The 25,639-nt window shown below is 40.9% G+C and overlaps 1 protein-coding gene across 1 annotated transcript; it reads left to right on the top strand.

The window, feature by feature from the left end:
* Nucleotides 1-3,082: 3,082 nt before the first annotated feature.
* Nucleotides 3,083-19,965, top strand: CD47 (CD47 molecule). The gene is made up of 11 exons (XM_009073175.1): nucleotides 3,083-3,377; nucleotides 4,896-4,943; nucleotides 7,725-7,814; nucleotides 9,979-10,080; nucleotides 10,460-10,552; nucleotides 11,083-11,178; nucleotides 12,820-12,912; nucleotides 14,619-14,650; nucleotides 16,975-16,999; nucleotides 17,641-17,668; nucleotides 19,499-19,965. Exons 1-10 carry the CDS (start codon nucleotides 3,119-3,121, stop codon nucleotides 17,664-17,666), a joined length of 864 nt encoding a protein of 287 aa, XP_009071423.1. The 5' UTR covers nucleotides 3,083-3,118; the 3' UTR covers nucleotides 17,667-17,668; nucleotides 19,499-19,965.
* The last annotated feature ends 5,674 nt before the right edge of the window (nucleotides 19,966-25,639 follow it).

Genomic DNA, 25,639 nt, shown 5'->3' with positions numbered 1-25,639 from the left:
GGTTCCGCGATCCAGCCCTCCGCCTTACCCCGGCGCCGGGGGTGGGTTTCTGCTCGCAGAAGTTGCGGGGGAGAGGAGGGACAGTTTCGCTCCTCGCCTGCTCGTGCGTAAGAGCAGCTGAGCTCCCTGTGCTGCCTTGGGATCGAACTGGTTGCTGCACACTGTGTTGGTCGGTTGACGGCGTTTCTTGATCCTAAGAGAAGCCCTGCGTGCCTCTGATCTGCGGTTGACGTTCAGTTGATATCGCACGATCTAACTTGTTTTTTTCTGCCCTGAGCTCGGTGCGAGGAGGGAGAGTTAAAAACATTGCAACGCTTCCACCGAGGCGCGAGTGCTAGGAGTGTTCTGTCAGTAAGCAGCACATCTGAACTTGCATGTCTGAAGCTGGTAACTGCCTTTAAAGATAATATCTTAAAGCTCATATCTGTCTGGGTTCCTGAGCTAGCAGTAGATTGGCTTAAACGCCGAGTGCCCTAGCATGGTTTTTTTGTAGTCAGAAGTGCAGGTGCTCATCACGTGCAGTAACAAAACTTAGCCAGTTTTGTCAGCCTTGTGCTGTATTTTCGAATTTGCGTTGCCTGTATCATTTGAAACAGCCTTTCTGGGGCAGTTTCACATGTTCTCTAGCAGCAGCACCCCCAGACTGCTTAGCGTAAGGCTCTGGAATGGTCACCACACACCTCCAGGCTGATAATCTATGAGAAAGTCTGAGGCTAAGAGCCCATCTGGTAGTCCACTGCCTGCAGGATTTGGGAGCTATTGCCAGAGGGTTCTGTTGGCTTCCTCTTACCTCAGGAACGGTGGAAGTTGATGGTTGAAGTGCCATCTGTAGCGAGCAGTCAGATTCCCTTTAGTGAGAGAGCAGCCACGCCGCCTCTTTTACGAAAGCAGCCAGACTGGCAGAGAGCACAGCCGGCAAACACGGGTCTGTTTGCTCCTGCCTGGCTGGAGCCTGCCCGCAGCCTCCCCGTCATTCCCTCGGCCCTCCGTGGGTGGAGCAGCTCTCGCTAGCACTGCTCCCCTGGCTTCGGGCGGGATCTGCCAGCTCTCCTGGACTTGCACAGCAGCACACTGCTGGAATCAGGAGTTCTCATCTCCCCGGCGTTCCGGGCTAATAGTGGGGAGAAAATGTTGATCGGTTTGTCTTAATTCCTTCAAGATGATTTTTTTTTCTATTTCCTTCAGTAAATACTTCGAAGTGTAGTCCCTTCCGTTAGTTGAAAATGCTGAAACGGAGCCAAATGTGCTAACTCTAAAGGCGGGGGAAACCCCCAGAACTCTTTATCATGAGGTCTTGTGAAACAGCTGTGAAATTGATTCCACAAAGATGTGTTGAAGCACTACATCTTCTAAGTGTGTACATGTAATTTTTATTAGGTCGTAGTCTGAGGTTTGGGTATAGTTTCCCTTTGTTCTGCTTTCGTTACTTTTATTATTTGATGCACAGTTTAAAAATGCAACACAGTGAGTAAACCAGAGAGAATAATTCTTCCTTCATTGTGAAGTGCTGTCATGCATAATGCATACAGAGCCTGTTTATTGCAAGCTTTTGATATTCAGTAGTAATCTAGTGACCTGTGTGAGAATATCAAAGCAATATTTCAAAGCTGAGGTGCTTTTTAAATTTGCTCTGAGACTCTTGCTTTGAAAAAAAAGAGCTACTGCAAATAGTAACACAACTCTTATTGATTTTTTTTTTTTTCTTTCTTTCTCTCTTTCCCCCAGGTAAGTTTAATCATTAAATACATATCACAGTTCTGAGCTGGTTTATACATGTGAGTACCAGTGGTCCCTCTGAAATCACTGGAGCTGCTCCAGTTTGTAAGTCTGTGTGCTGACAGCATTGGAGATCGTGGTTCACATGTCTTCTCCCATATCTGCTTTTATTAGATGGGTGTAGCAAAGCATTTTGAATTATTAATGTTCCTGGGACTTTGGGGAGCAATTACTATTAAGAAAACTGTTAAACTCAGTTACAATTTCACACAAACAAGGAAAAAATACCATAAAATATTCAAAGGCTTCATAACTTGCAGCTAGGCTAGTTTAATTAACCTCTTTCTTCTGTTTCCTGGTGTGATTTAAATACCGATGTTAGAATTTTTGGTGTTCTCAAGAACTGATGAATGGTTCTTCATTTCTGATAAAATCTCAGCATAGGATTTAGGTCTTTCTTGAAAGAGTGGTCAGTCAGTCCTCCCAGGTGGGCGAGAGATGGGGAAATCCAGCAGTGAGAACATAATTCTGTGAGGGGGTGATTTTTCCTCACTTGCATTGAATGTTCCTGTTAGTGGCGTTAGTCACGGTGATTTGTAATACAGGTCATTCATTGCTGCAGATTCTCCATTTTCAATTCTGTTGTATATACACTTGAACACTGAGTAATAATCTTCTTTAATAGGTGGGATTGTGTGTGCACCTCCACCACTGGAGAGGAAAAGGGAGAGAATTTAGAAGAAACGATCTAAACCTTTGGGCATTTGGCTCCACCTTCAGAGGGAAGAAGGAACAAATGACAAAGCTTTCTTGACTAAACTGCCCTGCCCTGCCTGCCTGCTTTCAAAAGTGTAGCAGTAGACTTTTTTTCCCTGTGTCCTTAACGAACTGTTCAGTTTCTTGATACCTGTGTGATCAGCAGCCAAAATATGAATGTCAGTGGGACAACCTGTGGTTAATGTTATGGCTGTACTCTGCAGAAACAAGGCCTTCATGCATTATTTCTGCATGTGATGTTTTAGGGGAAGTGTCCAAATAAGTGCCAACCCCAAATTTTATTTTATTTTTTTAAATTTATGATGGGTTGTGGTGTCTGAATGGATGTTGGAAAGGTTAAGTCTGTGTAGAGGAGTAGAATTATAATAATGCTTTTTTCCATCTTTTGTTGCTCCCTTAAAGTATGGAACTCTTCTTCTGGTTTCATGGGAGACAGTTTTTGTTTTCTCAAGTCACATGTTGTAATTATTTTTCCTTTGTTCTTTTGTGTATTAAGAAATAATTCTGAACGTGCCAATTTTCATTTTTCTTTATAGGTTCTGCCCAGCTGACACTTATTGGGTCAGACGTTGAAGTAACTGAGTGTAATAGTACTGTCATTTTACCTTGTTCTGTGACTAATCTAATGGAGAACAATGAAGATGTCATGTTTGTTATATGGAAAAAGCACAGAAAGAGAATATTTTCTTTTGATGGAGTAATAAAGGATGTTTACAGAGATGCAGCATTTTCATCAGCAAACTTGCTGTCTCAGGCGGATTTAGCCAAGGGCACGGCCTCTCTGGTGCTGAGCGGTGCACAAGCAACTACTGGAAATTATACCTGTCAAGTCACAGAGTCAAACAGAGAAGGAGGAGTAAGCATTGAAGTTATAAACAAGACGGGTGAGTTGCCTACCATGATTTTCGAATCTGTTGAGATGCAGCATTTTCATCAGCAAACTTGCTGTCTCAGGCGGATTTAGCCAAGGGCACGGCCTCTCTGGTGCTGAGCGGTGCACAAGCAACTACTGGAAATTATACCTGTCAAGTCACAGAGTCAAACAGAGAAGGAGGAGTAAGCATTGAAGTTATAAACAAGACGGGTGAGTTGCCTACCATGATTTTCGAATCTGTTGGGAGGGAAACAGAATCATATGGAAAGAGTAATGACCATGGCAATGTATTTCTTTAAACTGAAAGCACAAAACGTGTAGCACCCAGGCCTTCTAACTTGAACACTGGTACGAGCTGTTTTGGTTTAGATTACGAGGGGAGTGCTTCTGTGGGAAAGATCTCGACATGTCTTCATTCTGTAATAACATCTGAAAATGAATTGTCTAATGTAGGAAAATCTGTGCTTTCCCACGTCTTTTAGATGGTATAGTTGGTGATGTATTCATCACCCTGATGTGATTGCGTTGCATACTGAAACATATTCCTAATGTCTTCGTAATACTGAGATGTGTACGTCCATCACAGTGGCTGCAGAGATCTTGGCTTTGAAGAATTACTTCCTGCAGTCTGTAGTGATGCTGGAAAATTACAGGTAGAACTAACAGAAATTCTGTATGAGAGTTCTGAAACTTGATCTGAAGGTATGCAGTTTTCCAGTGAGGCTGAAGATGCTACTCCTAGATGCTAACTTGTTACGGTTTTCCAGCATTAAATGTCATCCTCAGAAGATGATGTTGAAATGAATGAAATTCACTAAATGGATTTCTCATTCAGGGAGATGTTTTGCCTTACCTTGTCAATCCCAGCCCGTGTGCTCCTGTGCCTCAGCTGTTCAATAATGGGTTCTGCTGTACTCATTGTCTGTCTAGTGTTCTGCAGAAGTGACAGTTTCACGGGACTTTGTTTATTGTGTGCATTGTTCACCTGTTCTGCACAGGAGACTTGCTTCTTGTTTCTGGAGAGCTTCTCAGAGGCACTGGATGTGTTGCATGTGTGTAGCACATGGAGTTTTACCCATGCGCTCTAGAATGATCCTAGCATGTTTTTGCTATCAGGTTTTGTCTTTCACATTAAAATATTCGTGCAGCTCAAGTAGATGTTGGTTGTGTCTTGCCGCAGCCATTTGTGGAATTCACAGTTGGGTCTAATTGAGGTAACCATATACACTGCAAAGCAAATGTGGTCCTGCAATGGATTGGGAGTGGCACAGTCACTAAAAGTAAAGATGCTACAGAATCATTCGTTTCTTAGAACACTGCAAAAATGGGGAACAGGAAACACAGTTTCCCTCATTCTCTTAAAGCTTCTTCCTTACTCAGTCATTTCTGACTGTTACAGAAAGCAAGGGTTGAGGGTGTACTGGAATTGAATCCCATTTGCAAGTTTTACTTGTGTTTAGAATTTTGCAATCAGTATAAAGACAACAAAACAGGAAACGGATGTAATTTTTCTAATTTCGTTTTCTAGTTGTCAGTTGCGACAAGGAAAATGTCTCAGCTCCAGAGAAGAAATGTGGTTACTGAAGAATTCATAGCTGTGAGGTCACGTTAGCTTTGAGAGCCTATGCTAGAAAATGTGGAACTTAATCTTATGTTTGAGGGTTTACCTGAAGATTGCTTGCACTTTCTTCAGTTCTTCTAACTTTTTCTTGCTTGTTCCTCCTCAGTCTTATAGAGAATCTCTTGAAGCTAATAGAAGAAAGTGTAGCAAGTGACTTTTGGAAAGTGTTAGTGAGTAGTGGAAATCCTTTATCAGTCATTTCTGAGCAATGGATTCATGCTGTCTCTACTGGCATGTTCCAGTCACGTAAAAGCAATTGAAAACCGGATGCTTTTACAAAGATAGTCTTACAAGAGCCAACGATTTTGCATCTTCCTTATAGAGAATTTCTGATTCACCTAGCAAGTGGGTAGCAGAGTGAGCAAGATTTCTGTGCTGGTGCCCTCATCTTTGGGCACCCTCTTGCCTGATCTAGAGAGTGACCATAAAGTTTCCTCTTTTTCTTTTATTTTCCTCTCTTCATCTTCTCTTTTCTCCCTTCTTTTTCTCTTGTCCTCTCTTCTTCCTTCTCTTCCTCTCCTGTTTCCTCTCCATTTTCACTCTTCACTGTTCTACTCCCCACCCCAGTTTGAACATCTCATACTAGTTTGGAACTGACTTCCTTATATTGGCGCTCAAAACATTACTTTTTTCCAGGAATTTACTGCTATGAAACACCAGAGTAAGAGAAATACATTACCAGGCAAATGTGTTCAGCTGTTCCTCGTATTTGCATGTTGCATGTCTGCACTGTCAGAGGCAGTTCTGCACTGTCAGTGCTTCTAGACTCTGAGACTGGACAGTTCTGTTTTGCATACTCAAGTTCAAGCAGACACCCAGGCTTTGTGGCTGCTTTCTTTCTGTTTCTGATACCTGATCGTGTCACCTGGAAATGCCCTAGAAGAAGTGACAGTGCTTCTCAGAGTCTCTGCTTGCATATACTAAAAGTTCATTATCTCTCAGTTCTCAATTGCATTGAACAGCATCACTGGGATCTGGCTTATCTAGGGAATGGCAACCGTGCGGTGAAATTACTCTTCAGTATTACTCTGTGCTGGTTTGAGCTGAAGTAGAGTTAACTTTCTTCACAGAGGCTAGTATGGGGCTATGTTTGGGTTTTGTGCAGAACACAGAGTTGATAATGCAGAGATGTTTTTGTTATTGCTGAGCAGAGTTTACACAGAGTCAAGGCCTTTGCTGCTTTCCGTACTGCCACACTGGCAAGGCAGTTGGGGATGCATGGGAGACTGGGAGGAGACACAGCTGGGACAGGTGACCCAAACTGACCAAAGGGATATTCCATACCCTTTGACATCATGCTCAGTATATAAGGTGGGAGGAAGAAGGAGGAAGGGGGGACATCTGGAGTGATGGTGTTTGTCTTCCCAAGGAACCGTTACGCGTGATGGGCCCTGCTCTCCTGGAGATGGCTAAACACCTCCTGTCTTTGGGAAGCAGTGAATTAATTCATTGTTTTGCTTTGCTTGTGTGTGCAGCTTTTGCTTTCTCTATTAAACTGTCTTTATCTCAACCCATGAGTTTTTGTAGCTTTTACCCTTCTGATTCACTCCCCCGTCCCGTTGGTGGGGGAGTGAGTGCGAGGCTGCATTGTGGTTCTTGGCTGTTGGCTGGGGTTAAACCACGACATACTCGCTTTTTAAAAAATGCAAACGAAGCAAAAAGGTTTCCTTTAAGCAGTTCATTTAATTAACCTTGTTATGGTGGTTAGGAAGGTGGTAAGATATTCCTCCATGTCTCTGTCTTCTGTATGTGATGTGTTTGTCTTGTATTTATGTTAAATCTACTTTCTTTGACCTCATGGAGGGAGGAGGGAAGGGAGGGGAAAGGGGGGAATTTAACTTAAAAGCTGTCCAAAAGGTCGGCATTGGAAAGTTGTGAGATATTGCTACTTAATTTCATATTTCTGGAGTACAAATAGAGCTTTTAAATAGGGACTGAAAGTGCAATGACTATGCATCATAGTGAAGATTAGAAATTTCTTTGGAAACAAATGTGCAGGCAGAAGAATGGTGGCAAGTATAATGTAAGGAATGGAAACTGTGGATTCACTGAGTGAGTCCAAATGAGGATATGGGCAGGGATGCCAGAATTAACTGTATTTTCTAGTTCAGTGGAGATATTTTCAGAATTTCATGTTGGAAGGTGGCTTACATGGCCTTACAGCATGACTGACCGAGCAGCCTGAGGCATCCAAAGTGCAGGGGGGGAAAATGGCTAAATGGATGACATTAGGAATAACTAAAATTAACAAAGCAGTGTTTCCTTCTCACTTAGGTTAGCTCTAGATTCCTTATCACACAGCTGTATTTCTTCAGGAGTTGCAGCAGTTGAAAGTAGAATAGCTGAGGAAACATCAGATTGGACTTGTCTTCTCTGCTTAGCCTAAGTACACTGGTTTTCTTATCTACAGTGCTGTTTGCAGTTGCACAAGCTCACTAGCCTGTAGTGCCAGAAAATAGCATCAGCATAACCTCCACTGGAGCAGAGGAGAACACCTCCAGTTTGGAAAACGTTAGGGCAGCTGGAAATACTGAAAAAGTAGGTTGTCACACACAAGATCTGGGAGAAAAATACACAGGTAGAGAGAAGTCATAGCTTTCTCAGCCTATGATAGCTCTTAGTGCTTAATTGCATACAGTATTGAGCATCTAGGGCATACTTAAAAAGAACAATCAGTGTTAAGGTAATAACTTCATATTTTGTTTTCTTCCTACCATTTTTCTTTGTTTTCTTTAGGATCGTGGTTTCCTCTAGTGGAAAGGGCTATCATCATATCATTACTGTTCGTAGTTATTATTTTGTGTTCAGCTCAGTTCGGTTTTACTGGTAAGTATTGACTCTTTAATTCTTTACAGTTATTGATTTGTCCTGAAATCACTTGCATGCATAAAGGCATCTGTGTAAAATGAATTATGGTGCTTACATCTAAAAGATCTGTGGCAGAATCGATCCAGGTAATACGCAGAGGTGTTGTGTGCAGCCTGAAGAGTCTGTGCTTGGAGCTAGTCTGCCATGTGGTGATGTTTCTGCTGCCAATACTGTTTCACATGATGTGCTTTTTTGCATGTGTGTAATTTCTGTGGGGTATAATTGGTAATGTCTACTGTCATGGGTTAGAGCAAGAAAGCTTTTTTCGCTGTTGGCTCACCATGACGTTATTGAATAACAAAAATATTTCGTTTTATGGTCATAACATCAATATCAGAGAAGGAGGGTGCTCTCTTCTTAATGTAAGCTTGTTCATTAGTCTTAGCACTGGCTGAGTTACAATTTAACAGTGACACCAATGATTTTGTTTTACGTTTTTTAGGCAATATATTCCATTCCCCAGTGTCAGACATCCTAAGATGCTCTTTATACACTGGTGTCCAGCACCTGTGTGATGCAGAGTGAGCATTACCTCCTGGTCTTTCAGACAGTTCCCTGTGCTGCAGTTCATTCCATCAATATTTGATGTTTTTCAGCCTTTTTCAATTTGTAGAATTCTAAAAAGTAAAAATAAAAAAATGCTGCTTAGAGTTGAGTTCATAAGAAATGGAAAAAATAGTGATTTGTAGCAATCATAAACATATTCAGCCATTTATGTATTATTTCCTTTATAGTCTTTTCATTGAGCCCTGGAAGTGGTATGTGACTCATCAAAGGTTCATCCATGGTCAGAGGCTGAAAACCAATGCATATTTTTTATTTATTATTTTATTTCCCTAGTGTTAGATTCCTGATTTTCATTGTTGCTTATAATGGTTTAGGAGTCTCTGATATGTTCAAAAATTGCCGTTGCCTTGCATTCCTAGCAGAAGTTCAGCATTTTTAGGAAAGCAGTCATTTCATGGAGAAGCGCGGTCATTTTGTAGGAGTTACTCAAATTATTTGAGTGCACTTGGGCAATTTATTGAAAGGTCTTTGATCTCTGGTGGGAAAAGAGTTGTGCTACCTTTAATCAAATAAATGTGGGTATCCTTACTGTCTGGTTTTGTCGGGATTTTTTTTGTTGTTTGTTTTGTGGGGTTTTTGCTTTAGTTTGCAGTCTTTTAGATAACCTGTGAGTCCATCAGGACTACTATATACCTTTAAGTAACCTCTTAAATTGGACTTGATTTTTTTTCTGTGTAATGCTCGGAAATCTTATGTTTTCTTGGTTTTGTGGGTTGTGTTGGTTTGTTTGAGGAGAGGTTTTTTTGTTTACGGGATTGGCTTTTAGGATTTAAGTATAGAGTATCCATTACTTATTTTTGCTTTTGTGTCTTGCTGTCTTTATTTAGCATGTTTATAATGTGGAAAAATGTGAGCATCCAGTACGGATATGCAGGAAGTTTTTACTGGCACTGCTCTGGGAACCTGTTGTGTTAGGCAAAGTGGATATGTTGAAAGAAAGTTTTAATTACAAGAGAGAGTATTCTGTAACCCTTCTGTAGATAAGATACTGTTAAAGACTTTGTCATATGTGCCCTCTAGAATATTTACTGTAAACTTGTGATACTCTGTTTTGTGCCAACTCAGTACATGGAAGCAGGATGTTAATTCTATATGTGTAGGACATCCCATATTTACTCATCCTCCATTCTGGGGAATATCTCTCTGTGCCTCTGAGGACAGAGGTGATAAGTCTGAGGTCACACAGCGTCACGGGGAAAAGTATGAAACCTGGAATTTCTGAATCTCTGTCTGACACTCACCTGAGTAACAAATCCACTCTAACATTTAATGTCAGTAGTGCATCTGCCTGAATTAACCTGTTCTGTGTCCCAAAGTTATTGTGGTAACATATCACCTGAATTGTGTGGAAGGAGAAATTAAGAATTTGACTAGAACAGCAATGCCAGGTTTCATTTATCTGAGTAAGTGTCGTTAACCATATCAAACAAAGAAAACAGATTAAATCTTGTGAATGTATATCATTTTATTATGTAGTCTTAATCATAAATCTGTGTATTTTAGTGAGAGAATCTATGTGTCTGATTGTTTTCCTCTCTCTCTTTTTGCCTTTAAGCATTAAAATATGAAATTGAATCTCAGAGGAAAGTGTGCATTATTGTAGCAAGTATCATCTTAATAGTTGCTGCTGGTGTAGGCACTTTTCTTTTTCTCCAAGGTAAGTGGTTAAAATTGCTTTCTTAATTCAAGGGAATAAGAGCACAAAAAAATCTCTTCCATGCTCTGGTATGGAAGGTAGTACCACCTGTTTATTGCCATCTATTAATTTTGTAAACGAAAAATGATACGGAATACAATAGAAACAACATTGTGGTTTTCAGGCCCTCAGGTGATCATAGGAAGGTACAGACTCCAAACTTACTTATATTTCTATCCTATAGCCTCAGGTGAATATCAGGGACCTAGAGAGTGACTTCTGGTGCTTCGGTGAGACTTTTTATGAGCCCTAGAAACTTGACGATGCTAATGATTTATGCTCGTTGCTTTGTGCTTTATTCCAATTTCTGTTCTACTGATTTCCATATAAATGTTTGCAGTTGGCTATACTGCACAGAATCAAGCTGGTCTTGGCCTCATTGTTGTCCCTGCTGTGATTCTCGTACCACTTCAGTACTTTGTGTTTGGAATTGGTGAGTATTTGTTTATTCACTAGCTCAATACCATACGGGTAGAAAAGTATTGAACTCCCTTCCATCATCTACAGACCATTTTCACTTTTATAAGTAGGTCCTCCAGTAGCATCCTGGGTTCCTGACGTTTCTAGGATCTCGGAGCAAAACGTTTAACCTGTGTTTGTTTGGCCGAGTTACTTCAGGAAAGAAGCACAATTTACCCCCTTGAATAATGAAACTTAGGGTAGCACATCTGAGTGGTTTCTGCTCTTCCTTCCTGGGTGTAGGGGCTGGATTGAATAACTACCTCTCAGAATATGTGTTCCATTTTTTCCTACTTGTTTCTTTATTTATATATACATTATTTTTATGTGTCTGTATTCACACAAGAACCCTGATTTACAGTGACTTGTGAGTTTTGTTATCACACCGACTGACTGAGCTTGGGATTTGGGAGAAACTGATTTCTGGCTTTATGTGACTGCTCTACTCTTTGCATCTCTGTAGTTAAACTTCTAAAATGAGAATTTTGTTTCTCTTTTCCCCAGTTTTTGACAGCCTACCGCAAGCAACGTGTGCTCTGATAGGTTTGACAATTCTTGGGTATATAATTGCCGTGGTTGGTTTTGCACTGTGTGTCCCAGGTAAGCAATTTGTCTTCTATGAAAGTGGCTTTTTTGCTCTTGTCTGCATGTGATGTTTATTTCTGACACTAAAATGCTGTGAAAATGTCTTCATTACATAGAGTGTTAGCAAGTAACTTCTGCAAGTGTAGTTTAGGACTAGTGTGTTAATGCTCTTTTATCTGGTGAAAGAAGAATAGCCCAAAAGTAGTATTACATGTATCAGTTTCATTGCTATGGCTCTATCCAACATTGTATGAGCAGTTGCTTTAAAAAAAAAAAAGAAAAAAATTGTTTTAATTTTGGACATTAGTGTCTTAAAGGTCAGTGTTGGTTTTGGGTGACTCTGTATTATTGCTATTCTTACCAAGGCTTAGAGTGTTTAGAAACTAAACTAGAGTCATAATGATTTTCTCATGTTCAATGAGTAAATCAGAAATTCCTTGCTAATCTCTGTTTGTGTGTAACTGAGTCCATGAGTATTTCAGTAAATACCACTGAAGCAGATTAGAAAGGTACATGTAGAGACAATAAACTTGGAAGTGTTCTTGGGCTGTTTTGAGGTTGTGGCTGGTGTTCTGTTTCATCACTGGAAAACAGTCATGGTGGCAAAGGAACACCAACTAAACACTGGACACCATGATACCCTTATCCCTGCTCCTAACCCTCTTGGTGCCCTCCCTGCCTTCCCCTCTGTCCACCAGGGAGTGACTGTAGGACTAGGCATCCTTGGCAGTATATTTAGTAGGAGAATAAATAGTTGTGTTCTTTGTAGACACTTTATTCTCTTGATTTTATTGTTTCCTAGAGACATTCTTCATAGTGATTATTTGATTTGGGATTTAAGATCTATTACTCCTTGAAATGATTTTTGAAGGTTTGCCTAATCTGGGTGAAATGATAGACCTTTCAGTGGAGTTGTGATTTGAGTTTTGTGCTTATTGTTCGTATTTACAGAAGTATTTGTAATGTACACCTAAGTGTTGTCAGGTGTAATAGTGAAATAAACTAATGGGAGATTTCCAGTAAAGCATTAATCCTCTAGAGCCATGCACAATGGTAGATTTTTTTATTATGCTCTCAAATGGAAAGTCTACTTAGTTTTTCAGGGTGACTTTTTCCCAGGTCATACATGGTACATGTTAACCTGGATCCTGGAAACAAGGATCACAGAGAACAGGGAGTTTTAGTAGTGCATATGATTAGGTTGTAATAGCCTCTTCCTGCTTTGATGTCCCTTCAGGCATGGAGCATCCCTGTTATTGGTGGGTTTGCCTCAGAACTACCCACATATTGTGAACCCTTCTTCCCTTTTTGATCCTGTTTGATCAGTAATAGTATGGATATTCTGTAATCTGATGCAATTACAGCTCAAAACAGTTGGGATTGAAGATGTAAAGTTTAAAATTAAAATACAGTTAAAGGAAGAATGTTGTCAGTTGCAGTGAAAGGCAGTAGAAGAATACAGCTAAGCAGGATAAATCAGTAAATGTCACTATATCACTAAGGAATGAAGAAGTAGTTCCGGGATATCTTTGAAAGAGATTAATCACATCTGTTTCTCTCGGGCTTATTTATATTAGTCATCAGTTATATCTGAAAATAAAAGTCTGTGCTTTTACTTGTCACATGATGCAGTTTCTTTTGCTGTGTTTTTAACAGCCTGTCCTCCATTACATGGGTCTGTTCTGGTTGCTGGATTAGCTATTATGGCTATTGCAAGTTTGCTTAGTCTGGCTTTCGTGTTTATTATGGGTAAGTAACACTGACATTCTGCATTATTTTTATTTTTAAGTAGACAGTGTGTGTGAGGTTTGATTTCACAATTAGAGAATTTTAAAAATTACTGACAAGTTGTCTGTGTATTCATAGATCTTTGTTTTATAGAGCCTGTGGGGAATCTTGAGTAAAGAAATTGACAGTTTATCATCATAAACTGTTTGAGGTCAGCACAGCCATGTTTATTAAGGAAGAGTGTTTCAGTTGTAGGACTGCTGCTGTTTAGTTCTGCATTTACACACTTGGCTAGTTGAAGCTTAGAATGAAGCGAGCAGAAGGATGTCAGGGATTCTGTGGAGTGAGTTGTGGGATGGTGGTGACAAAATCTTATCAAAACACGGATTTAAAGAAGCAAAATCTGCCTTCTGATTTGCATTGGATAGAGGTGGGTTAAAATAAGAGCAATTTAAATGTACATCTTTCATTTTAGTGAATCCTGGTTTATCCTACAGTGAATTATAAAACCCAGGAACAAAGAATAGCAAGGCTTTGTTTCAGAAACTGATCTGTGCATCAGATCTCAGCAAGATGAGAGATGTAAAGATACGGTACATAAGCAAAAGACATAGCAGTGGTGTGCCTGGAGTGCTGGCACACCACAGTGTAACATTATGTGGACTTCAAGCTTGGGTCAGAGAGCAGAGTGACATTATTTGTTTGAAGGCTCTTCAAACAGGTTGTTAGCTTGGATGCAGAACTGTGCAGTTGAGAATGTATTGCTTTCAGACTCAAGCTGGTATGTGGACAGTCAGTGCAGTCACTAGTCTGCACTGAGCCTTGCAGCCTTCTAGGTTCATTGTGTGCACATCCTGTGTGGGCATGGTCAGAAATAACAGACCTTGAGACAGAGAGGGTTTCCAGTAAAGAAGAAATTAAGGCAGAATGCCTAATTTTTGACAGCCAAGAGAGATGAAGATGAGTCAAAAAATGTGACAGGGGTGAAGCAAAGCCTTTTAATAACAGTGAAAGTAGTTTTCTATTGACTTTGGTCTACCTGTATATACAACTCCAGTGCTGTTGGTCTGCATAAGTACTGTATTTGTGGCTTGTTTATGCTGTGGCTGAGGAAGTCACATGAGATGTTGGGGTAGATTGTAGCACACTAAAATAAGCACAGTGCATAGTGTGTAGTGTAATTCCTTTTTAGAGCTGAGTGCATGACTGAGACAATTCACAGGCTGTACGTGATAAGATTATTCGGTTCCTAAATAGAGGGATGCTTAGAGACTTTAGGAATTTGCAGTTCACCCTATTCAGTAATTTTGGATAGGGGAAGCATCAATTTTGTGTGTTGCTGCTCTCTTGCCAGTTTTATCAGCAGATTATGCCTTTTCCCAGGTAATGTGACAGGAGGAGAGGAAATGGCCTCAAGTTGTGCCAGGGAAGGTTTATATAGGGTATTAGGAAAAAAAGTCTTTGTTGTAAAGGGTGGTCAAGCATTGGAACAGGCTCTCCAGGGACATGGGGGAATCACCATTACTGGAAGTGTTCAAAAAAAATCTAGTTAGAACACCTGGGGACATGGTTTAGTGGTGAAGGTAGCAGTGTTAGGTTATGGTTGGGCTCGATGATCTTGGGAGTGTCTTCCAACCTTAGCAATTCTATGATTCTGTGTTATTATTTGGTTGATAATGACATTGATTCATCTGCCTGGTCACTTTTTTTTTTTTTAACTGTTTTAGGTTCCAGAATGAAAGATCATCCTCGTCCAGGGGTAAGCTTAAAATTAATAAATTTGGGGTGACTAGATGGCTCAGGGGATTGTAGTGAGATACTGAACCTTTCTTCACTAGTTCGAATTCAGACAAGGTTGGTAGCAAGCAAAAGTTCTGGCTGTGTAACAGATGTCTAATGTTGAGTGAGTTGGTGGTCTTCATTGTCCCTATTGAGTGTGTCTGTGGTACTGTAATTGCCACCCTTGCCTAGTGGCTACTCCGACTGTTGTGCCCAAATGGAGTTTCCATTGCTGTCAGGGAAAGGTGGTGGATATCAAGGGAAGTTTGATGTTCCTTTACAAAGCATCCTTTCATCTCAGTTTATGAAGACCTTTTACTCACCTTATTGAAAAGCTTTTTCATTAAGATGAGTGCAAAACATATTGAATTTTTTCATCTAGGTGGTGGTGTGTAAAAAAGACTTAGGTTTGGGTTTTTTCCTATGGTCTTTTACACCAAATCCCTTTAATAGTCTCTTTAATTCCTGGCTATGCAGGTACTATAACCTTGGCCTTTTTTCTGATTTTCCTGTGGTGCCCCTTAATTGGATGAGACCTTCTGAAAACAACGTGTCTGTCTTTAGATAACACAGAACAAATAGAAAAACACTTTGGTTTTTGTTAAGAAGTTTTTCCAGTCAGTTACCTTGAATTCTAGAGTAATCCAAATTCCCCAAGCCAGTAATTTTCATGAGTTTATGCAGTGCTTTTGAGTGATGGTGAATGTGAACTGCCTGATTCCTGGCGTTTCCCAGAAGCAAGTAAAGAGAGACAACTATAAAACACCAGTAAAACTTCCTCGTGGGAGGGGAACACGGCAAATACTGACTCATCCCATGCCTTGGGTGGTAGCTCTCACTGGAGACACATTTCCAGGTCTCCTGCCTGAGACCCAGATGTGGAAGAAAGATGGTTTCTAATAGTGGGGCAGGAGAGGTGACCACAGTTAGGATGAGAGATTAATATTTTTATTTCCTTTGCTTTTTCTTATCCATTTTCATTTTAAGGAGTAGTATTTCAGAGGATTGGCCTCTCCCTATGGAAAGAATATAAGTGCACAGAGTTTAAAAAAGAAAAAGGACAAAAAGAGGTTCAGAAAGTTAATTATGTTATAAAAATGAGCTGAGAAGTGTATTACAGATATGCTGCATTCAAAATGCAGTCTTGCTTGTTTCTAACATCCCCATGTTTACTGGCAAAATGGGGGTAAACAGACCAAGAGGAAATGTTTTTTCTGAGCTTAGTTTTGGTTATAAACAAACTTAAAAATAGAAACTAACCTGCAAAATAAGGTCCTTTGTGAAACTCTGTTCTCTTTGTGAGCTGTTCTCCTCACAAGGTGGTTTCACATGGCAGCAAGGACTGGAGGAATAGAGAAATAGCCACAGTCACATAGTAGTGAGCATCATATTCCTTTTTGAATCGGAGATAGGAATGAAATCGAAAGAATTTTTGAAAACTTGGTGGTCACTGGAAACCTCACCCAGTACAAATATGTATTTTGCTGGTGCTGTTAGTAGAGGGTTAGGTACAGAGGAATTCTGGTGATGTAATTTGTGTCCATGAACTTTGGGCATTACAGAAAGGCCCAGTGGGAGTTGACGTGTGATAATATGTTGCATGTTTCCATCAAGGGCTCTTCAGCATATATTGCTGTGCTTGGAAGCAGTAAACAAGTGTGAAGTAATTTCCAAAATGTGCTTTGATTCTGTGTAATCTAAAGACTATGGAAACCTTAATATCAGTGAAGGACTTCGTTTTGGCACTGGGGCACGCTTACAAAATGATTCCTGAGATTTTCTTGAATCAGAGGGGGAAAAGGTGTTTATTCTGAAATCTGCCATCTTAACCAAGTACTGGTTCTTTTAGCTTTTCTGTAGATTGCTTGTGTTGTTTCTGATAATTTGTCTACGGGATTAAGTGCACAACTGTCGTGTATTTCTTTTTGAGGAGTTTCCACTTGATTGCTTGGCTACTCTTTTTATTTGATTTTTTTTTTAGTCCTGCTGCTTTGTTACTAACCATTGATTGACCAAATCGCTGAGACAATCAGTTAGGTCTTAGAGCTTACGAGTAGTGTCTGCATGTCTTTTGCTGCCACCTAGAGGTGTTTCGTCTGGGGAGACATCACAGAAAGTAACCTGGAGAATGCAGTTGTTGATGGATTCAGAGCTTTAGTCACTGATCTGATTAACGTTAAGCTTTCTTCGTTTTTGTAGAATCACTACTTACTGTATATGTCAATTAGAGTAATTTAACTGTGGCGAGCCAAAAGTAAACATGAAGGCTTTTTATACATATATATATTTTTAAATGTTTTGCAGAAAGCTGTAGAAGAACCACTAAATGGTAGGTGATATTCAAGGCTTATCTTCTAATACAGGTATTAATTATGGAAGAAGGTCAAAAAGTAGTTGTAGTTGCCAGTACAAGACCACTGAGATGGCAGATCAGTAGCCAATTTATGTGGCTCTTGTGAGTCAGTAAGAGTTTGGTCTTGTAATGAAATTATGCCTGCAGCTCCAACTCTCTGTTTTATGCTGCTGTGCTTTCTGGCCAGAGGCATTGTTTGACCATTTTAGGACAAATCTGATATCTCAGGACATTATATCCACAGTCTTTGCTTTGCAAAATGTCCAGCTTTTAAGAGAAAAAGAGGGACGGGTCTTGGAAGTTGATGTTAACTCTTCATAAACATTTGTTTAGGTGAAAGAATTCTAGCAAAATCTATCCTTGCCACTCTCTTATTTTCGTATTTCTTTGGGTTGGGGAAACTACCATGGCTTTGAGAAACTGGTAGCACTTAAGATGAGGGAAATCTACTGTGAGAAAAGGATGTCTCTCAAATTCTTTGTTTTTGCTGTTTTGTTCACTAATTGGCATGCTGAGTAGTAGTTCTAGCCTGAATCTTAGACTGAATCTTAATACTAATTATGAAGGATTTCTTGCTGTTTCACTCATTACTAATCCATTTTCTTGGCTTTTAAAAGATGCAAAAGGAATGATGTTAGAATGATGGTAAGTCCAAATAATGGATCTCTGGATATCTGTTATAAGTAGCATGTATTTGGGAGTTTTGATGTTTGGAGTTGCCCAGTGCTAATATGGTGAAACTTGGTTTTGGGGCAGGTGCTGTTCTTGCTCAAATTATACTTAAGTGAAGAGAAAGAATACATGTGTTCCATGTCATACGTGGGGAAGAATGTGCATGAGTCAGTGGGAAAACTGTTCAATAGTCTATTTCTGATCAAATGTGGAAAGTCAAATTAGTTGTGTCCTTCCTTTATGCCTGTGTGGTCTTTAAGATGCATGGACTGTTTCCTTGGTGGTGGGTTGTTCTGTTTGGGGTTTTGTGGGGCTTTATTGTTGTTGTTAATGTAACTGAGCCTTCTCCATGCATTTAATTGGTGATCTCCCCTGGAAGTTCACAGGAAAGTGGTTTAAGAGTAGCTTTCTCTCCCCCTCTTTAGATGCTACTTGAATTCTGTGGGTTTTGTTAGTTTGTATTCCAATCAGATTTCCCTCAGTTTATTATTTTTCAGTTTGCTCTCATTGAAGAGCTTAAACTTTAGGTTAGATGCTAAGGTTTGACAATGAAAACAGTTGCATGGATTGTTTTCTGTTCAGAAGCTGTACTTCCTTTCCTGTGGAATAGGATATGGTGCTATTGGTACTTAGGTTTATTTTTGGATACTGAGCAAGCTTATCAGGAGGTATCACTAGACCCTCAGCCCAGTACTCCTGTATTAAATCACAACATTTTGCTACTCAGTATAAAGAGTAAGGTCACTAAATCTGTTAGTTTACTGGAGACATTTTTGTATCATGACACTTCTCAGAGCTGTAAATGACAATGTGACAGTAAATGAGGCACTAGTTAGCTGTAACTGAAGAAAGGTCTGTGAATTTTTAAAACAGGTTTCCTTACAGGTGCCAAGTACTGCTGGGTTTGTTACTTATGGCTACTACATGGTTCACCCACAGAAATACAAGCACTTCTGCAATACAAAGTACAACTGCATTGATGTCTCATAATGCATTGACAAACATGTGCCAGTTAGTACAGTCTGAGTGAGGAGCAGTGGAAGGGAGGTCCTGCTTCGGAACTGGCCACTGCTCATTCCTCAGGGAGTTGTGTGAGATCAGGAAAGAGATAGATACTTGCCAGTCTGTGGAAGGGAGGTAAGGATGGGATCGCTACAGTTACCACATGCTGCTGAAAAACAAAGATGTTTTGCTTGGAGATCCAATTTTAAATAAGCTGTTTCCTCTTTGGTCTCCTTTGGGCTTATGAAAACCACCTCCTCTTCTAGTGCTAAGGTAGAGCTTCCACAAGCACAGAAATTGCCAATTACCCATTTAATTTTTGACTCCTAGGGTAAGGCTAGAAGTCTGCCAGCTGCTTCTGCCCTGAAAGATGGCTCCTAAAAATTAACAGGAGGTTTCACAGACTGAAGGCAAGTGCCCTGACTCACTAGCTGGAGGCAGTAACCTTTTGAGCTCTACCTGCTTTCTATCCTAACCTTCCCTTAGAAGTACACACAGAGAGTGAAGGAGGGATGAGTCAGGTGCTCAGCATTAGGAATAAAGACAAGGTGGGTCAGACAGCTAAGTCTGGGAGCCACTTCAGCTTGTTCCAGTTCATGACTGGGAGCTCCAAGACAGTGTCCACTTTTACGTTGTGGAGAGGCTGAAACATCACTTGCTGTTAGTAACACCCTTTTCCACTATCCGAATGCAAAGTTTGAAATGAAAGCACAGTTTTTGAAGTTGTAACTTGTGTAGGCAGCACAAAAACGTTGCCGTTCTTCCCAAACAATCCACTGTCTTTCTTTTTTAACTCTCCAGATCTGCAAAGCTATGTGATGCGTGAATAAAGTACACCGTTGTTGATACACCGTGGCCTTGAAGATGCACTACTCAATGAGAAGAAATTCAGGAAACTAGTTGTTTTGCATGTGTGGCAAAAGTGCTTTTGATATAAATTATGTAATTTTATAGTCACAGCAGCTGTAGCAAGGAACATGTGTGTTTGCCCACATGGGATCTTAATTTTCTTTCGTTATGGTGTATATGGGATGGTTGAGGGTGAGAATATAAAGAGCACTGTTTGCCCACGACAGGGTCTCCCTGCAATCCTTAGTGGTGTTATTTTCAAAAACTGTCATTAGTCACTGCTTTGGTAATGGGCCTTGCTCAGCCCGGAGGTTGCAATACCATTTAGACTATTGTTTTCTTTATTTGTGTGCATGGACGAAGTATGGTCTATGTGTATGATACAAACAGGAAGTAGAGATTGTACAAATACATCTTTTCTGACATTCAGCAAAACTTTTATTTTAAAAAAAAGTTATACACAAAGTTGCATAACTGCAAAGTTTACTCCCAGTTCTCCTTTAGTTATTAACAGAGGTCTAATTCCACACAACATTAGTATTCCTTTCTGTGGACAGTAGTCATGTATGCTGTGGTGGCTGATATTTTGTCCAGTGCAAGAGCTCTCCGTGCCTCCTCCGTGTTCTTTGATGAGAAGCTGCTCAGCTGTCGGAGCCTAATTCAGCACTGGAATTACAGAGCACAGCAGCCAGTAATTTTCATGCTGAATGTGGTTCTTGTGTGTGTGTTCATGTCGTGCAGTGTTGGTACTGGAAGCAATTTCAGGCTTTTTTAACTCAGTGAATTTGTAAAAGTCATGGATGATTCATAAAAATAGGAGTTGTCCTATTTAGTGTATTTTTGACAGAAGTTTTACAATCTGTTTTCTTGACCGGAAAAAAAAATGGAGCTCTGTAATTTCTGACCCAAGTTTGTGTTGCTGCTGTTATACGACAAATACATAAAATAGAAAGTAAGTGGGAGGAGCTGGTGAGCAAGGAGGAAGCTCAGTTTCAGTGTATTTGTCAGTGGTACAGTTAAAAATCAGTTTTCTGGGACTTGGACATTCCATGAGGTTTCACCACAATTTACAGCTGTTTTGAGAGTTGTTCCAATATAGCTGGCTCTTCTCGGACTTCGTGTAGACTTTGTAGAAACCTTGACACTGTCTCCTGTTTGTACTAAGGTATTGTATTTCAAAGGCACACATGGTTTTCTCCTTCTAACAATTTAAAACTTGTTGCCAAACAGTAGTGTAATAAAATCCGTGTTTTGAAAGGTTCTGAGCAATTTGGCACTTCTTAGAGTTGAATGTTCCAAACAAAGGTTCATATCCAAGCTGCGGGTGCACGTGGCAGAGATTCGGGTCTCAGAACATTGAGCTCCAAGTCTCAATGCAGAGATTTGCATCAGGATTCAGCAGGGTAAAACAGAGATCTCTGATTTTACGATAGGTACTGCCGTCAACATTCCTCTTTCTAAGGCTGCAGGGTTGAACCATCTAAAGCATCCCACAGTCCAGCCCTCACTGGGGTCAGTGGAACTGGCCACAGAGCAGGGAGTCATTAAGTACCTTGCAGAGCTCCCTGTTTTATCACTAGTGATTCCCTCTGGCGAGCTCAGAGTCTAGCAGCTGAGGAGTGAAACAACCAAATGAACTGAAATTCTGTTGAGGTAATTCTGCCTTATAAAAACTTAATGTATTATAGCTTTATGTTACCTTCTGTGAAGCAAACTGGAGCAGGACCCGTTGGTGTCACCATGGCATCAGGCCAAGCTGATCCCAGGCATTGCCAAAACACAAGGAGCTCAGTGTGGCCCTGGATGGGCTGCAGAACCAGTTGCCCCAGAAATGGGAAAAACCCACCATCCCATTGTGTTAAGGGCTGGATTTCTTACAGGAGCAAATTGAAACGTGAGAGTTTAAAAAGTCATTGTTACACCCAGCCCTTTCTCACCAGTAATTTAAAACCAAAGTTGTTCATAATTGTATGCTTTTGTTTGTGTGTGTACAAATATATATACATTTTAAATATCTATAGATCTATAGTCTTTACCCAAGAAAATGTTTTTATTTATGAAACATGAAATGATTTTGTAAATATTGTGCTAATATACTTAAAAAAAATAAAGTCATTTCAAGTTGTTTTTGTGGGAGGTTTTCTTGTTGCTAGCACATTGAACTTCTGTGGCTGCTTCTGCAGTCACAGCTGCTCTTCTCCCTGCCTTGGTGTATTACTGGATATACAGGAATGTTCTCAGTGTTACATAGGATGCTGCAGGTGGGTTTGGTTTGGTTTCACCTTGAAAAGTTCATCCACTTGATGAAGCAAGTGTGTAGATTGCCATGTAATAACTTCAGTTGTGCTGGTCAACATCAGATGTTGTCATGAGAAGGTGCTGTGGGAGGAAGGACGAGCTGAGGAGGAACAAGGTGCTGGTGTGACTAAAAGCACAGCAGAGCGGTGCGTATTTCTTGTGTTACTGCTCAGGCACTGCTGCGTCAGTTCTGGATTTTCTGAAGTTGTTTGTGATGTTGGTTTGACAGTGGAGAAAGGGCCTCAAGTCCTGTCTGGTGGTCTTTCTGCTCACACATCTCAGCTTTGGTGGAGCTGAGCTGATGGGAACAGTTAAAATTGTTAGCAGTTCACTGCTTGTTCAAGGTGACTTGAGCCTTGGCTGTTGAACTTCCTTCAAGATCTCTTCATTTTGTCACTTTCCTACGCACGCATTTCCCTCTCTGAAGGAGCCACAAACCACAGTTTGAGCTATGAAATTTAAAAGTTTTAGAATTCTGTGCGGGGACCTAACTACAGGGTGAACCGTAAGCTTGGAGTGACCCTGCTCCTAAAGCTCAGGAAACTGCGTGCTTGAAGTTTGGTGTGTGAAAAATGGTGCTAATCTGCATGTGTGTGGTTGGAGAGTACCTAATTCCTGTAATTCAGACTGCTCCAGTCAGTTAAACCAGGACAACCAACCCAACCCAAACCTGAACTGTCCAGTCCAAGAGCTTTTGGGCAGAGCTTCAGTGCTTTGTCAGAGCTCTGTAACTGAATGGTACCTGCCTCATAGTAGCAGTGGCATCCTCTAGTGCATCCCAATTCAGAGAAGGATTTATATTTCTTCTCCTAGGGTAAATAATTCTTTTGTGCTTGGTGCTTTCTGCCACAGATACAGCCAGTGCCATCTTGGCCTTAAGTACATAAAATCATAGAATCAACCAGGTTGGAAGAGACCTCAAAGATCATCGACTCCAACCCTACCGTGGTTACTAGACCATGGCACTAAGTGCCACATCCAGTCTCGTCTTGAAAACCTACATCTTACATCCTGTATCCTTGAGGACTCTTTGAAAGGTTTCATGATGAAAAAGTGCATGAACCAAACTGTCTTGTTTCCTTGTTGGTTGCCTACTATTCCTGCTACAGAATTCTGGGAATAGTACAGCATTGCCTGGTAGGTGTGTCTCAAAGCCTGCACAAGGTACCTGCACCAGTGTTTCAGCTTCCTTTCCTGCCATTGTGTAAGGGTAAGGAGGGGTCATAAAGTACAAGAAAAGGGCAGAAATGGGGTTTTTTCAGTGAAATGAATTGAGAAGAAACTTTAGTACATGAATGTAAATAGCACAAGGATCATCTGGTAGGGAGGAGGAAAACTGCAGTGTTGAAACAAGTTTTGGTTTCCTCTTGTTCCTTTGCATGTTTTTACAGACTATGGAAAGGCTTTTGAAATTACTGGGCTGGAGAGTGGGTGCAATGAAGGGAAGAGAGTCTGCCATGAATACACATTTGGTGGGAGAAGTATTTTGAAGAGCATAAGAACTGCAGATCTGCTGGGAAGAGTGTGAACAATTTCTCCTAACTCATCTCTAGCAGTTGTACTTTCGGACCCTTGAGGAGCTGTGGGACTACACAGTGCTGATGTCTGTGTGTGACCAGCCAGCTGACCATGGAGAGGTCCTTGGGGTCGTGCAGTTGTCACACAAAGTCAGCCTGCTACCTCCACACCTCACTGATGGCCTCTGGGCAGAGTAATTGCCTAGTGCAGAGTGAGGTCTGGCACACCTTCAGCTGCAATTGAAGAACTCAATTTTACTGTCATTCACAATTTATGTACCTGCAGATAATGGCAGATTTGGAAACTGATTGCTCTAGCTAGGTAGTCTGTCCCATGTCTTCTCCTCCCTTGTAAGATTTCACAATAGCTGTGTACAAGTTAAATTTGGAACGATTACCAGATCTGAGATAACTGAAGGATGACAACATTTTTCTGAACTTGTACCTTAGGGTTGGCTTGAGGGTAGTTGTATTTGGTTGCATTAATTTGACTTTCCTTTTTTTCTTCTATAAGTGCTGCAGGAATTGCTTTCAGAGCAAGAACATTTAGTAGTATTTTGGGTGTTTGGGGTTTTTCTTTTTTGCTCTGTAAGAAAGCAGTATTCTTTAATAAATTAGATATAGGGGAAGGAGAAAAGCAACAAACCAGCAGAAATTCACTCTGCTGTTGACCAGAAGGTCCATCCAAGGACAAACAATGGTCATCGAGACAAGTAAGGAGAAATGGGATCTTCAAGGTCTACTCATTGTAATTAATTTCATTTAAGTTTAAGCATAGCCAATTATGATAGTTTAGCTGAAGCAGAAGGTCATTTAGGATTCTCTGACATTGCTTACTAGCTCAACTCCATGAAAAAGAGAAAATTCACCCTATTAAAGATGAAGTGGAAGTAAAGGCACTGTGTGCAGAGCTCTGCAGGTGTGGGGAGTTGGCCTGGGTAGAACTTGGAAGCTGTGATTTACCCACGTCAAGAAACACTGAGAATTTAAGGATCATAATAAAATGATATAATTAAAGGAGCCCAGCATGGAAATAGATTCCTCTGTACCCTGCACTGCAATTATAAACCAGTGAGGTTTTGGAAACACAATCCGTCTGTAGCTGGAGGTACAGCTAAGATTGAAAATGCTGCACCAAGTCTGTCAGGCCTTGACACCAGAGAGGCAGTTCCTTTTTCTAGGCAGTTTGTGAAGTTTTGGCTGGAACAGGTAAACAGGTGCTACTGTGGGAACCTAAAATGTCCTCCTAAAATGTCCTCCCTTTCCTGGTATGTAGATAGGAAAAAACAAGTTATTTTCTGATAAACTGAGCAAACTGAAGATATCAATATTGTAAAAAAAATTGTGGATGAAGGTGGTGGTGAGAAGGAGGGCAATTGCTTTTTATTTGCAGTACCCCTTACCTGCCATTTCCTCTGATACTGCAGTGGCTGGAGAGCATCATCACAGCAGAAGATGGGGCAGGGGCCACAGCCTTTGCTGCCTTCCCCCTCCTGGTTTGACCCCCTGGTGCCTCCCCCACAGCTTCGACTGCAGCAGCATGGCCTGTCCTCCCTCAGGCTGTGAGGGAGAGGTGGACACACAGCTCATCATCTCCTGCCTGACTGCCTGCAAGAGGTGGGGAAGGGGCCCCAGCCTAGCTTTGAGGAAGAGGATGAGTAGGGATGGATGTGCAGCAGAGCCTTGGAGTAGGGTGTTAGATGTACTACCCTTTCACCCTTACAGATGTGTTTGCTTCATAAACGTGATGCCTTGATACTACCATAGGCCTGTTAGATTGCCCCTTTATGCTGCCCTTTTTCCCTCACACCAGATCTCCAGTTAATGATATAAATCAAATAGTAATGGGCAATTAGGGAATAAAAGACAATCACCAAGGTCTGAACCATTAGGCAGCTGTTGGGATTTGCAATGGCAATACACCAGAGCACCAAAGCATACACAGCCTTAAATGTCATACTGAGCATGAAATGAAGCTGGTTACAGCATCAGGAAGGAAGTATGATAAATGTGATAAAATATGTCATGACTTTGCCAGTCACAGTGAAGGTGACAGAGGAAAAGGTGGTTCCTGACCCCCAGGGCCAGCCAAAGGAGCTGCATAGAATCATAGAATCAACCTGGTTGGAAGAGACCTCAAGGATCGAGTCCAACCCTACCACTGTGGTAGGGTAGACCATGGCACTAAGTGCCACATCCAGTCTCGTCTTGAAAACCTCCAGGGATGGTGAATCCACCACCTCCCCGGGCAGCACATTCCAATGCCTGATCACTCTTT

The sequence above is a fragment of the Acanthisitta chloris genome, unplaced genomic scaffold, assembly GCF_000695815.1.
Source record: "Acanthisitta chloris isolate BGI_N310 unplaced genomic scaffold, ASM69581v1 scaffold20464, whole genome shotgun sequence".
Taxonomy (NCBI): Eukaryota; Metazoa; Chordata; class Aves; order Passeriformes; family Acanthisittidae; genus Acanthisitta; species Acanthisitta chloris.
The sequence above is the reverse complement of the archived record's forward strand: the minus strand, read 5'-3'. Positions and strand labels throughout refer to the sequence as shown.